A 14,933-nucleotide genomic window follows, 5' to 3' on the forward strand; every position below is an offset into this window, starting at 1 on the left:
TAATGTCCAAATGTAAACATGAAACAAATAAAAATGATTTTGTTTACTTTTTTCTTAATTTGGTTATTTTTTATTCGAATTTTGGTTAGAAAAAAAATTTTATTGTGGCAACACTGAACACCACCCCCAGCCATATTGCTTTTAATTGTGATACATTTATTGAAATGTCTACAGTGGAAAGATTTCGTGCAGTGAAACGTTTAAAATTATGTATTAATTTCTTAGGTTCTAACCATTTAGCCAACTCGTGTCCATCAACCAATAGATGTCAACATTGCAACGGGTTACACCACACACTCTTACACAAGGAGCAAACGCATCGGCAGTCATCAACCAGCGACAACAACTCTATAACACCAACATCCATTGGATCTGAGTCACATGCGGCACTACAAGTGTCAGAAGAACACAGCCAAGTTATTTTAGGTACTGCCAGAGTAAGATTACAAGCACCAAATGGAAGATCCATAATGGTACGTGCACTATTAGACTCTGGATCCCAATTACATTTTGTCATGGAAAAAATTGCACAATACTTACGCGTTCCCCGTAAGAAGGTCAATATTGAAGTATCAGGAATCGCTTCAAAACCATCGGGACCCTTAAGCAACTGTGTGCTTGAGGTAAATTCATCTACAAACGGATTTTCAACACCAATCACAGTTGTTGTAATCCCGTCCATAACATCATATCAACCACAAACATCGATAAATATTTCCAATTTTAATATACCAGCAAATATTCATTTAACAGATAAACATTTTTATGTTCCCGGTCCTATTGATTTGCTTATCGGAGCTGGTTTGTTCTTTGAGTTGTTGATGATTGGTCAAAATAAAAATAAAAATACACTAATATTGCAAAAAACCACGTTGGGTAGGATTGTCACAGGCGCTAATGTCAAAAATAATCATGTGTCAACAATAAACAATACAAAATCAAAAATAACACAAACTTATGTGTGACGTCATCAATGCCAAACTCACCACGATCAACAGCTGTAAAAGTAGGCAATTCATTACCTACCACTAATAAATCAAACCATCCGTCAAGTAAATTGTTTACATTTGTATGCTTGCATAATACAACAAAAGCAACATACAAATCGTTAATTGAATCTGACGAGCCTTTATTAGAAAATATTTTAGAACGTTTCTGGAAAATCGAAACTTTGTGTGAAAATAATAATAAATCCGAGGAGGATGAGTGTGAACAATTTTTTAACAAAACCACAACTAGATGTCCGGTCACAAATAAATTCATAGTGAAACTTAAAACAAATCCAATGGAACTGGGATTAAAAACTCAAATCGCAACAAAAAGGTTTTATTCAATGGAAAAAACATTGCAAGCTAATGAAACTAAACGAAAAGAATATTATGATTTCATTCATGAGTACATTGATTTACATCATATGGTTAAGGCTGCATCTGATGTCAATCAAAATTATTATTACATACCACATCACTGTGTATTAAAGCCGGATAGCTCGACTACAAGGTTACGAGTTGTCTTTGACGGCTCATGTCGTACGTCCAATGGACTATCCTTGAACAACATTTTGCGTGTCTGACCAACACTTCAAGAAGACATTTTTTCTATTCTCTCAAGGTTTCGTTTTCACAAATTCGTGTTAGTTGCTGATATTGCAAAATGTACCGGCAAGTGTTAATAGATGAAAACGATGCACGTTGGCAAAGTATTGTATGGAGAAACAGCCCTAATGAGTCGTTGTCCACTTACGTCTTAAAAACTGTAACTTATGGTACGTCTTGTGCGCCATACCTGGCAGTAAAGTGTCTTCAAGTGTTAGCTAAGGAAGGTGCATCAAAGTTTCCATTAGGATCCGAAGTAACATTACGGGACTTTTATGTAGACAACCTGATGACTGGTGCTAATAGTGTCAATGAAGTGGTCGAAATAAAACGCCAAGTTATTGAGTTATTGAAAGGTGGCGGTTTTCCTCTACGAAAGTTTGCTGCCAATTCTGAAAGCATATTAGCTGATGTTCCCGTTTCCGAAAGAGAGGAAGTTTTAAAAATTGATGACTCAGAATACATTAATACATTGGGTCTTAAGTGGTCGCCACGTGAAGACATTTTTAGCTACTCTTACAATCAAGGTCACATGTATGTTTCTAAAATCACCAAAAGAACAATTCTATTCCACATAGCAAAACTATTTGACCCGTTAGGTCTGGTCAACCCCATTGTAGTAAGGTGTAAGTTGTTGCTGCAATCAATTTGGACATTAAAACTTCACTGGGATGAGTCCGTGCCTCAGAATATTATGAGAGAGTGGGAAGAGATTCAAAATCAGCTGCTGATGATACCAACAATCCAAGTGCCCAGGTACGTTAATGTAAACTGTTATACTAACATTCACGCATTTGCAGATGCCAGCATGAAAGCGTACGGTGCATGTATATATGCTGTAACGAACAATCTAAATGGGAAATGTTCCTCACTTTTATGTTCCAAGTCACGTGTTGCGCCATTAAAAACAATCAGACTCCCCAGGTTGGAATTGTGTGCAGCCCTGCTGTTAACGCAGCTTTTAAGTTCTGTGCTGAAAATGTTATCCGTAAAACCTCGGAAAATAACATGCTGGTCTGATTCGACAATAATATTGTGTTAGATTGCTGGAGAGTCATCACGCTGGAAACCTTTTGTGAAACATAGAGTTGATAAAATATGCCATCAGCTGATTGGCGCCATATTCCATCACAACTCAACCTTGGCCCATTCCCACTTTCACCTACCCAGAAGATGCAAATTGTGAAATCAGACGAACCGCTTTATTGGTAACAAATAATTCAACAATAAAAACAAATGACATTTTGAGCCAACATAAATATATTAATAGTTATGAAAAGCTTTTAAGAATATTTGTTTACGTGTCTCGATATGCATTTTCTATTGTGCGTAAAGAAAAACCAAAAATTGGCCCAATTGAAGTAGAAGAAATGAAACTATCATCGGAACTTATTTGCCGTTTAATTCAAGGTCAGTTATTTTCAAGGGAGCTTAGTTGTCTTAAAGATAATCAACAAATTCAACTTCAATTCAGTTCAATTCAGTTAAGGCCGTGCATTTTGAACTCGTACCAGACTTAACATCTAATGCATTTATCGCAGCATTAAAAAGATTTATAGCTCGAAGAGGACGGTGTTCTACAATTTATTCAGATAATGCAACCAATTTTATAGGTACAAATAGAGAGCTGAAGGAATTATTGCAACATTTTTTATCTGAACAACATAATAAACTGGTGTATGAAAGCTGCTGTCAGGAAGGTATTTCATGGAAGTTTATACCCCCGCAGTCGCCTCACTTTGGAGGCTTATGGCAGAGTGCGGTTAAATTGGCAAAGCACTATATACGTAGAGCCATTGGTAATCACACACTCACATTTGATAAACTTCATACTGTGACCTCTTACTACCTTATCAAATGACCCAAATGATCTTCGTCCACTAATACCTGCACACTTCCTAATTGGTCGACCACTAAATACTATTTTGGAACCATCAACAAGCAATGTTAATCCAGCCTCACTAAAAAGATATCACATTCTCAGATGGATACAACAAGAATTTTGGGATCGCTGGAGAAATGAATACATAAAATCTTTACAAAGCAGAACAAAGTGGACATCTATTCAACGGCATATCAAATTAAACGACCTTGTGTTAATAAAAGAAGATTCAACACCACCATTGAAGTGGACTCTTGGCCGGGTAATTGAAACAAATCAAGGTCAAGATGGTCAAGTCCGAGTAGTGTCTGTAAAAACCACAGAAGGTGTCCTTAAAAGAGCTGCTACGAAAATTTGCAAACTTCCCATCGAATCAGGTTTAAATATTAATGTTGAAAGCAAAGCTTCCAAGGGGAGCATGTTGAGAACTTGATTGTATTAACTCAAATTTTGGGTGTAACATTTTGGCTACCTACTTAGTATTATTATTTGTAACAACAAAACATTGAATGCAAATATATCTGTGTAGTTGTAGCTAGTTGCGACACGTATATAAATACTATGTAAATAAATTAATTTTTTCGTACCACTTTTGCTTCATATAATAACAAGAAGTTTGTTACAAATTAAAACTTGTATTTTTTTATACCTAACATTCTGTATTTTAATGTCGTCTCGTGAAGTTTATTTTGTCTGAGTATATTTAATAACGTGTTATTTTGTCAAATTAAAAATATGGTTTTTTAATATCAAGATTTAAAATTATTTGGAATTAAGTATCGCATTAAAGGGCAGAAAAAGGCTTTTGTCCTCATCATTTATAAATCTTGAATTTCATCGCTATACTCATACTTTTAAAACAGATATGTCCCTTAAAGCTGTTTTGACCATTTTCAATACTAAACAAACCTTACCCATCATTCATATTTTTAAGCCAGTAATGAGCGTAATAGTAATTATCTGAAGTGGACCTTATATGGGGGGTAGGGTCAATTATGAACCAATACACATAAAATTTGGTTAAGAGTATTTGACTGGCAAAGAAATTACTTGAGTCGAATTTCATCGCTACATACCACAGTGGGGCAGAATGGAAATTTTTTGGAAATAAATCTGGCATTTCTAAACGGCTGATCCGATCGGGATAAAATTTGGCGTGAGCGTAGCCAAGGAGTATTCGAGTTTAAGTTTTGAAGATGAACCCTGCAGATGCCCCAGGGACGGCGCTGTGGCGGCTCAAAGTAGGGTACCTACGACATGTAAAATTTTTAAACTCGTGCCATTTTTTTGTTTTTCACCCAAATACAAAGATTTTTATATTTTGTGAAAGCGCTCGACGAGATCTTGAAAAAACATGCTTGGACATACTACTTATCTCTTATAATATCAGAGTTATAGGCATTTAAAAATTTAGTGATACAAAATTTACCATACCTTGGTCCGCCTTTTTTTGAATACCTTGTTAGTTAGACAACAAAATTTCCAATAATATACAAAAAATTTCAGATCAATATCGATTACAGATCCAAAAATATACGTTTTTTAATTTAAAAATTCAAAAAATTTTAGATTTTTGCCGTTTTTTTGCCAAAAATGTGTCTTAACTCTTTTATTAATAAAATAAAATTTTTATTAAGAACATATAACAATTTTATAGTTTTCTAAAAGGTATCTTTACGCAGAACGCTTTGGCGTAAAACACTTGTTCTATTTTTTGAAAATGTTGCCACTGCGTCCTTCCGAATATGACCTATTTTTTATCAAAACTTCAACTTTGGGCGACATGTTCTAAAATCCCAAAGCTGGGATCAGAAAACTGAAAGCAGTTTTGGAAACCTCAATATGTTTTCTATTTACTCCAAAAGTATTTTCCCAGCCCTGAAAGAAATGTGGACCCTATGGGCAAAAAAGTAAAAAATCCCATTTTTGGGATTTTCATTCCTATTTTTGGGAATTGCGGGATGCCCTTTGACCTTTTCAATTTTTTTTTTTGCATATTCTTATTTGAAATGACAAATTTAACAAGCGTTGAAAATTTCATTGAGTTTTGTTCATAAATAAAGATTTTGTCATATATTACATATTTGTTTAATTTCTAAAACTATGATTTATATCAAAATTTTAATAGGATCGCAGATAGCTACAACAATTTAGTCCATATTTATCCCTTAATATCATTTTTTAGTTAGATATGGAAATTCTCGACCCTTTACAAAAAATTTCAAGCCAATATCTCAATTACATTCAAAAATATGTTCATTTAAACCTGTGTCCTTTAATTTCATCTTTTTCATATTTTAGTATTAAGTATGACAGAACATACATTTGGTGTTGAATAAAATATTTGGACAATTTTTAAAAATTATTTAGTTAATTATTTTATTATAATATTGTATATAAAATAAAAAAAATTATAATTTTATTATGAGCCACGCACAACAACACCTAAATCACCCCACACAAATTACCTTTCCCGCCCACCGAAATATAAAACACAATTTAATACAATATCATCAGTTAGTATAATAGCTTTTTTTATTTGAACTGTTTATCTTAAACATAATACAATTAATTCTTACAACCTACTTATATAGTTAATTCCTAACACTACTTATTTTCTATAAAATAATCTGTCATATCGGTATACATATCCAGAAGGTAATATAAGTCCTTTAAATCTTCCTTGTTTTGAGATGATAGAGTTTCATAACAAATCCATCTTTTTCGCATAGTTGAAAGAACAGGATCAGAAGATAGAAGTAAACTATTAAAAATATCTTCATTCTGTGATTGCCTGGAGCATTTTCTTGAGCTGAATAGTTGAACATGCTTAAAATCTCGATTCCTCGCTTCCTGGGCTTCTTCTGTTAACTCTCCAAGTGGAAGAATATTCGATTCAATTATTATTTGACCATGACACAATACTTTGTGTACTGTTGGTGTTAGTTCCCTCCATGGATACAGAGATACAAGTAATTTAGAAATTTCAGATGTGTATTCCCCAAATCGATTTTCATTAATTTTATGTTTACTATTCAGTGCCATTAAAATAGTTTTAACTCTTCGAAGCAACTCCTTGTCGATTCCAGTTATTTTTGAAGTAATTTCAAAATCACGAAAAAACCTTCTCGACGTATTACCGTCATTTGTACTACCGCAACTTGAAAGTGGTTTGTCGATGTTTAATCCCATCTGAACTTTAAATTCTTCTTGGATTCTGCTTTTTTCCGCAGCTCTCAGTTCTTTCAATTCTTCATTATTTTTTGTTGATTTAGTAGGATAGTTTGTTTTTTTTTTTTTCCTGGATCGCCTTGTATGATGGTAATATATTGTGTCCTTTTTCATGCAGAGCTTTCCTTAATATTTGGTACTTATTTCGACTGAGACCCAGTTCCAACATAAGCGCTATTGCTTCCTCTTCAGTAAAATTTGATTATGATGTTGGAGTTGGTATACTTTCCACAATTCGCTTAAGTCGTTTTGGTGATGCATTAGGAAGAATAGTTGCAATATGTACGACATCCATATGTTGGTTTTCCTTTTTCAGCATTTCGTTAAATGTATCAGCAATTTCCTCATTTGAGATTGAAAAAAGTTTTTGTGTGACCCTCTTTTTTTTTACCTTGAACATAAGTCTTCGTATGACTTGCAAGGCGCTCCTATTGATGTGTTGTAAGTTGAGATTTCCGTAGTAGTTTCCATCCAACTACAAAATTTTAATCGAAATTTCTTTTGATTTCCATCCACAGACTTACTTTTTACATCAAAAAGTTTTAAAAAGTTTTCAATTTTTGATATGCCTGTTTTGTCTACTTTTCTACTATATGTAGTTTTTATATAATTTGAAATGTCTTCAATTCTTTCTGGTCCTTTTGAAGATATACTCCATAAAACGGAACACAACTCTTCGTACTTTAATGTAATCTTCATTGTAGATTTATTAAATATGGTACTTAAAATCTGAGAAGTTTACTTATATACCAATTCTTGTCATTTCCGATACAGGTATTCCAAAGTAAAAAATTACGAATTGTCTACCTATTAACATTTAGGACTATATTACTATAACCTGTAATTCAGTCATTGATATTTCTTATTAGTGAATGAATCGAAATTATCATTACCTGTATATTTTTACCTACATGATCATAAACGAAACAGAACGAAATGATCTGTCGAAAAAATTTAGGTAAAAAATAGTTATAAATGAAAAAGATGAAATTAAAGGACACAGGTTTAAATGAACATATTTTTGAATGTAATTGAGATATTGGCTTAAAATTTTTTGTAAAGGGTCGAGAATTTCCATATCTAACTAAAAAATGATATTAAGGGATAAATATGGACTAAATTGTTGTAGCTATCTGCGATCCTATTAAAATTTTGATATAAATCATAGTTTTAGAAATTAAACAAATATGTAATATATGACAAAATCTTTATTTATGAACAAAACTGAAATTTTCAACGCTTGTTAAATTTGTCATTTCAAATAAGAATATGCAAAAAAAAAAAATTGAAAAGGTCAAAGGGCATCCCGCAATTCCCAAAAATAGGAATGAAAATCCCAAAAATGGGATTTTTTACTTTTTTGCCCATAGGGTCCACATTTCTTTCAGGGCTGGGAAAATACTTTTGGAGTAAATAGAAAACATATTGAGGTTTCCAAAACTGCTTTCAGTTTTCTGATCCCAGCTTTGGGATTTTAGAACATGTCGCCCAAAGTTGAAGTTTTGATAAAAAATAGGTCATATTCGGAAGGACGCAGTGGCAACATTTTCAAAAAATAGAACAAGTTTTTTACGCCAAAGCGTTCTGCGTAAAGATACCTTTTAGAAAACTATAAAATTGTTATATGTTCTTAATAAAAATTTTATTTTATTAATAAAAGAGTTAAGACACATTTTTGGCAAAAAAACGGCAAAAATCTAAAATTTTTTGAATTTTTAAATTAAAAAACGTATATTTTTGGATCTGTAAACGATATTGATCTGAAATTTTTTGTATATTATTGGAAATTGAGTCCATTTGGTCCAAAATTACGCCCGGTATTCAAAAAAAGGCGGACCAAGGTATGGTAAATTTTGTATCACTAAATTTTTAAATGCCTATAACTCGGATATTATAAGAGATAAGTAGTATGTCCAAGCATGTTTTTTCAAGATCTCGTCGAGCGCTTTCACAAAATATAAAAATCTTTGTATTTGGGTGAAAAACAAAAAAATGGCACGAGTTTAAAAATTTTACATGTCGTAGGTACCCTACTTTGAGCCGCCACAGCGCCGTCCCTGGGGCATCTGCAGGGTTCATCTTCAAAACTTAAACTCGAATACTCCTTGGCTACGCTCACGCCAAATTTTATCCCGATCGGATCAGCCGTTTAGAAATGCCAGATTTATTTCCAAAAAATTTCCATTCTGCATACGTATGTAAGCCAGTAATGAGCTTTATTAATTATGGACCCATCCATCTAAAATTTGGAGATTTTGGCTCGCATTAAACTTATGTGTGTAGAATTTCATCGCTACATTCAATTGTTTAAGCCAGTAATGAGTGTTATAGTAAATTTCTGAAGGGGACCTTTTGTGCGGGTAGGGTCAATTATGGACCCATCAACATAAATTTGGTAGAGGTATTTTGGCTCGCATAAAACTTATGTGTGTCGGATTTCATCGCTACATTAATATTTTTAAGCCCGTAATGAGCGATTAGTGATTTTTTGAAGGGGACCTTATATGGGGGGTAGGGTTAATTATGAACCGATCTACATAAAATTAGGTAGAGAGATTTCGGCTCGCATGAAACTTACGTGTGTCAAATTTCATCGCTATATTCGTATTTTTAAGCCAGTAGTGAACGTTACAGTCATTTTCTGAAGGGAACCATATATGGGGAGTAGGGTCAATTATGGACCGATCCTAATAAAATTTAGCTCATATGAAATTTATAAATCTTGAATTTCATCCCTATACTCATACTTTTAAAACAGATATGCCCCTTAAAGCTGTTTTGACCATTTTCAATACTAAACAAACTTTACCCATAGAGATTATTTGTGGAAAATATGAACCCTCTAGCTTATTCCGTTCGGACTCTATCGTGCTTTCAACAGACAGACAGACGGACGAACATGGCTAGATCATCTTAGAATTTAATAAGGACTCAGAATGTATATACTTTTGTGGGTCTATGACCACTATTTCGATGTGTTACAAACGGAATGACAAAAATCAATATACCGCTCATCTTTTTGGATGGTGGGTATAAAAAGAAGATTTTTTGAAAAAAAAAAAAAAAATTTTGAAATAAAAAATATTTTTTTGGAAACAATGAATAGCTATGTGAACTCCTTTGGACAATTTTTGCTAGGACCAATAGGTGAAAAATTAAGGTGGTATTAGACGACATGTATTTTTCATATGTATTGTTACTTTTTTTCCATATTGCTATCACACCTGCCAATGTTTTTCTGCATGATATAACCTAAAAATGTAATCAAAGGTGTCTTTTTAATGTGTAAAAATTGTTAAAATAATAAATTAGTTTATTTTTTTATCTTATTCTTTATTCATTTCCTTTATTTTATTTTTTCCCAAAAATTTTATTTCAATACAAAACAGCTGTTTTGTTTATGTTTGTCGCATGAAAATAGATCATAGTACATGTGTATTTCTTAGGGTGATCGATTATTCGACATTTTCCAAAAACCGGTTTTCGAATAGTTCGAATAGATGACATTTAAAAAAAACCGGTTGATATTTTTCAAATTCAGAAAAAAACGGTTAACCGGTTTTTCATTATAAATAAAAAAATATATTTTAATTTGAAAAACTTAATGTGATTAATGTGAAATGATTTTTAACAGTTTAAAAGATTATCCCCCTTATTCACAAACAAAATTTTTATTTTATAAACAGTTTAAAAATAAGATTTTATATGGAAATTTTGTTTTAAAAACCTTTTATAAAATAAAAATGTTGTTTGTGAATAAGGGGGTATATCTTTAGATCTAGTCGTCTGATTTACATTATTTCATTAATATAAAAAAATTAGGAAAAAAGTGGGACACTTCTGTTAAACATAAGGTACTATGTAATCCTAGCTTATTTTAAAAGCCCTGTTTAGGAAATTTGCATAGACATTCCAACACTTCCATAAAATTTCGGCCGTAAATTAATTATTGTAATTGGAATATAATCTTAAAATTGATAAAATTTTATCAAACAGTTATCAATTTTACAAATAATTTTTTTTAATTAATTGGGAAAATCAAAAAAGTTTAAGGAGCTGTAGAAAAATATACGCTAGTTCCTCGACTCGAATATTTTTAAAATTTAGACGGGCTGTATTATTATTTACTTAAAAATTATATTTAAATAATCTTTGATATTAATATTATTAATTGAATATTCCTCAGGCTCGAGTTCGAGTCCCATTTGGGGATAAGCTATTTTCCAAATTGTAATATTTTATAATATTAGTAAATTTTATTTATAGATGTCTGCAGCAAGGTGCTTTAGCCCGTACAACTGCATCCACCCAAATGAATGATCAGTCATCTAGATCCCACGCAATATTTACAATTTTAATAAGAAGGCAACGTGTTATTACATCGGGAAGTGAATTCGTAAAGGATGACCTCGAAACATTAACATCAAAATTTCATTTTGTTGATTTGGCGGGATCAGAAAGAATGAAACGTACTGGAGCTACAGGCGAGAGGGCACGTGAAGGTATTTCAATTAACTGTGGATTATTGGCATTAGGAAATTGTATTTCCGCATTGGGAGATAAAACAAAAAAAACTTTACATGTTCCGTATAGAGATTCTAAACTCACCAGATTACTTCAGGACTCATTAGGCGGTAATAGTCAGACAATTATGATTGCATGCATATCACCAAGTGATTGCGATTTCATGGAAACTTTAAATACTCTGAAGTATGCAAATAGAGCCAGAAACATTAAAAATAAAGTTCAAGTAAACCAGGATCAAAATTCCCGCACAATTTCCCAGTTACGGAGAGAAGTGGCGTCACTTCAATTAGAACTTTTAGAAATAAAACAAGTAAGTAAAAAATTGTTTTGTTTTTCGAATAAAACCCGTCTAACAAATAGGATTTGAACTTACACATAAAACTAATGATTACAACTAATGATTTTCACATAGAAATTTTCTTTTCTGTTTGTGTTCGTGATGCACGATCAAATAAAATGAGCACATTGAGAAAATGTAACTGTTTAATGTTTTATGCTATTCAGCAACATCAGTGTATTGTATAGATAGTAGTTATTCAGCAATAGCATTTATACCTATGGGGAATTTCGTATCAATTGACCCAACTTTTAAAATCGATGTCTTCCGATTTTTGCACCAAGGTTAATACTATGGGATAGTAAGACAGACACAAAGTCAAAGTTGGACATTTTGTTCATACAGGGTTTTATTCAAATGAGTGTAACTTTTCACCTATTACTGAAATTGGACAAATTTGTCCAATGGAATTCAGATAGCCTTCATTGTTTCTAAAAAAAGTACAATTTTTTTAATTTTTTTTTTAAATGGGCTTCTTTTGAGTAAAAAAATACAACAAAAACGTCCAAAAATAGGGAAAATTAAGTTTCAAATATTGAAAAAATTTTATTCATGAGTTAAAAAATATATTTTTTTTGATAGATATTCCACTCGCATCATATTATGGGACTAAAAAGCCCTTAAAGGAAATTGTATAAACTTCCTTTTAATAAAAAAATGGCCCATTTTGAAAAAAATAAAAAAAAAATATTTAAAATAATTTAAAAACAAATTTAAAATTAGAAAAAAAAAAAAACAATGAAGAAATAGCTATCTGAACTCCTTTGGACAATTTTTGCTATAACTAATAAGGCCTGTCCACGAAAAAATTTACCCACTTTAAAATTATTATTACTTAGCAACCATGTGTGCTATTGAAATGAAACAAGTATCAGATTTTGTCAGTGTCATACACGTGTAATTTTATTTTCCAAAAGTTTTGCCTTTGAAAGATGTCGTCCGAACAAGAAAAAACTAGAAAAAAAAATTTGTACAAATGCTTCATTAAGTACTGTTAAGAGGGTGGTACGATACAATGAAATGTTGACAACACAAAGAAAACCAGGTTCGAGAAGAAAAAGAGAACTCACCAATAAAACACTCGCTGCGAAGATAGTCTCAAAATTTCAACAAAAACCTAACACCTCGGTTCGAGATATGGCCAAAAAATTGGGAACATCAAAATCGTATGTTCACAAGGTAAAAAAACGATATAATCTGAAGTCAGTTAAAGTAACTAAAGTGCCAGATTATTTAGATTATTAAAAGCTTTTTATGCAAAAAATATTTTATATTGGAACATTTTTAAATATTATTAATATTTTATGCATTTAACAGAATTTACAACTGCTTAAAATACATTACAGATCTGAATTTGGGATGCAAATATTTAAATTCGAAGTGCACCTTGAGAGCGCTTTCCAAATTGTTCTCCCTGTTGAAAGTATTTTAAAATATCATAAATCAATGGTATTTTTTATATTGTTTAAATTTATTTTTTTTTTTATTAAACGAATATTCAAGCATAATTTTTCGCGATATTTTGAAAATAATTTTTTTAGTTTAAGTTAGTTCAAATGTCCATAAAATATATATAATTTTTTATTTTGTACAAATTCATCAATAATGCACTTACAAGATATGTTAAACACGTAGAAAATGCACCCAATATGCATTTGCATTAAAAATACATTTATCTTAACAAATATTATTTAGAAATGAATTTTTATCAAAGTGTACATTAGTTGTAAGAAAATTTAATTATTTGCAACCCAATTCAGATCAGTAATGTATTTTAAGCAGTTTTAAATTCTGTTAAATGCATAAAATATCAATAATATTTAAAAATTTTCCAATATAAAATATTTTAAAAACCCGACAAAAATAGATGCACGTCAAAACAACAAAATATTTTTATATTTTGAGTAAAAAGCTTAAAATAATCGATTTATGCACCTTTGAAACTTTTTCAACAGGGAGAACAATTTCAAAAATGCATTCAAAAAGTGCATTTCTTTAAAAAATGCACTATCTTAAACTTTTTAATATAAATAGATTGGTTTTTAAATCAAAAAAAAAAATCCGATATAAACTCTCAAAGATAAGATAAGCTTTCAAAGTTTTATACCTTTTTGATTTTGATTAAAATCTCCATAAAAATAGTGTTTTTTGGAATTTTAAGAATTTAACATTGATATGCAGCAAATCTTTTTTCCCTAAATTGGACATTATACAAATAAATATACAATAAAACATTATATGGGAATCCGCGGGAATCTCATTTGAAAGTTACACTAAATGTCTGACTATCCAAAATATTTATTACACAAATAACATATTTTCGACGATAAATTTTTCGCACTAAAAACTTTTTAATTAAACACATATTTGCTTTGAAGCTAATACATACCTTGTATTATTCAGTAAAAAAAGAGAAAAGTGAAAATCTTGTATTGTTTGCTACTACGATCAGTTCAAAAATGATGCTAAGAAAAGACTGCATTTTATGAAAACTGTTATAATACAATTGCTCATATTTGAATCTACGCCAGTATTGGAGATTCTGTTAATTTTTGTTTTAGTTCGTCGAATTCTCGTTGAACAAAGAACATCAAGTTCTTTGTTCCATTTATATTTTTTACCTTTTTTCAGTAATGACGTTTACGGTTGGGTTTTATCGGGGTCAGTCTTGATACCATCGCACAGCGTTCGATTTTCAAATTTAGGTGGCCAAAACTAATTACTCAAAACTAAAGCTACGTTCACATCTATGAAATATTTGACGTTTTTTATCAAATATTTGTTGGCTGTAATGTGAACACAAAATATTTTTGAAGAGCAAACAAAACATCAGCTGTTTTTCGTGAAACATTTTTATTTGTCAACCTACAAATATTTTCCCAATGTGAACACCAAACACGAAACATTTTTGTTTAACGTTAAAAAAATTATTTAATTAAATTACAATAGTTTTTTACAATTTCATAGAAATTTCTGGCTAAAAACAACATAACAAGAAGAACAGTTAATGCACAACCAAACCAAAAGCCAAAAATATATCTGTTTATATTTACTACAAAGATATATCATTGGATAATAACATCAATTTATTCTAAAATTTCATTTAATATTGTTTTTCAACAAACACAAATTACATTTCAATACCTTGTGCAAGTGGAAAAGAGACAGATGGTGGACCTGCACTGTCATGTTGTAGCTATTTAGTATAGTCAATGTAGCGAAAAACCTTGGTTATTTGGAATGGTTTATAGCGATTTAAAAAAAATCGCTATAAGCCGGGAAATAACCAAATTATAAATTATTTTCATTAAATTATCTATAAAATTTAAAATTATTGAGAATTGTTTATTATTAATATACT

General features: G+C 31.0%; 1 protein-coding gene across 1 annotated transcript in view; it reads left to right on the forward strand.

Moving 5' to 3' along the window:
* LOC119611144 (kinesin-like protein KIF21B) overlaps positions 1-12,280 on the forward strand; it is a 213,554-nt gene extending 201,274 nt beyond the window's left edge. Inside the window, exon 5 of the mRNA XM_037966629.1 lies at positions 10,975-12,280. Coding sequence (XP_037822557.1) covers positions 10,975-11,602 — 628 coding nt within the window. The 3' untranslated portion in view covers positions 11,603-12,280. The remainder of the gene's footprint in view (positions 1-10,974) is intronic.
* The last annotated feature ends 2,653 nt before the right edge of the window (positions 12,281-14,933 follow it).

Source organism: Lucilia sericata, unplaced genomic scaffold (genome assembly GCF_015586225.1).
Source record: "Lucilia sericata isolate MDLA Ls3-8-SP2 unplaced genomic scaffold, ASM1558622v1 Contig000030F_arrow, whole genome shotgun sequence".
Lineage (NCBI taxonomy): Eukaryota > Metazoa > Arthropoda > Insecta > Diptera > Calliphoridae > Lucilia > Lucilia sericata.